A 603-nucleotide genomic window follows, 5' to 3' on the forward strand; every position below is an offset into this window, starting at 1 on the left:
TCCTGCTGACTTGTAAACAAATGCTCAACAACTTCTTGCCTTAGCAAAATAAAGCACTGCACAAAATCTACAAGAGATGATAATGATTATCTATGATGTCGCTAAGCAGCCAGAATGCTTACAGTTGTTAAACGTGATTCAAATGGATTGCACAGTAGAAATAAAAAGTTTTGATAACTGCACCACAGCTTTTTCAGAGAAGCCACTGCAACAATCTTCATAGCTCCTGGTGAGACTTAGTGTTGGCACTCAACTCAAAGTAGTAGTAGTAACTGAATTTTGTCAGCAAGGATAACAGTAAACCTAAGAATAAAGTAAAAGTTGTATTTAATATTATTTTAACTAGTTGTCCTTATCAGGTACACTGACATGTGTTTTAACATCTCTGCATTCATCATTGTTGTCTCCCTTTAGGATGAATTTGCGCTTACCAAAAGATGTGGGTTTGATAGCAGTAGCTGCTCAACAAAGCCAAGGAAGAGGTTAGTGCTTCAGCACATTGCAAACCAGCATTCACAGCACTGACACATGCCTTCAAACAAAAGCTGAGTTCACTTTTTATTTTTATTCAACTCATTTGTCAGTTTTTCTTTTTTTTTTTTT

General features: G+C 36.0%; 1 protein-coding gene across 1 annotated transcript in view; it reads left to right on the forward strand.

Moving 5' to 3' along the window:
- Positions 1-603, forward strand: part of hlcs (holocarboxylase synthetase (biotin-(proprionyl-CoA-carboxylase (ATP-hydrolysing)) ligase)) — a gene marked incomplete at its 5' end in the record, with an annotated part of 94,273 nt that overhangs the window by 68,127 nt on the left and 25,543 nt on the right. The window contains 1 exon segment of the mRNA XM_020620611.1: positions 415-483. Within this exon segment, the coding sequence (XP_020476267.1) occupies positions 415-483 (69 nt within the window).

This window comes from Monopterus albus, unplaced genomic scaffold, assembly GCF_001952655.1.
Source record: "Monopterus albus unplaced genomic scaffold, M_albus_1.0 scaffold243.1, whole genome shotgun sequence".
In the NCBI taxonomy this organism is placed as follows: Eukaryota; Metazoa; Chordata; class Actinopteri; order Synbranchiformes; family Synbranchidae; genus Monopterus; species Monopterus albus.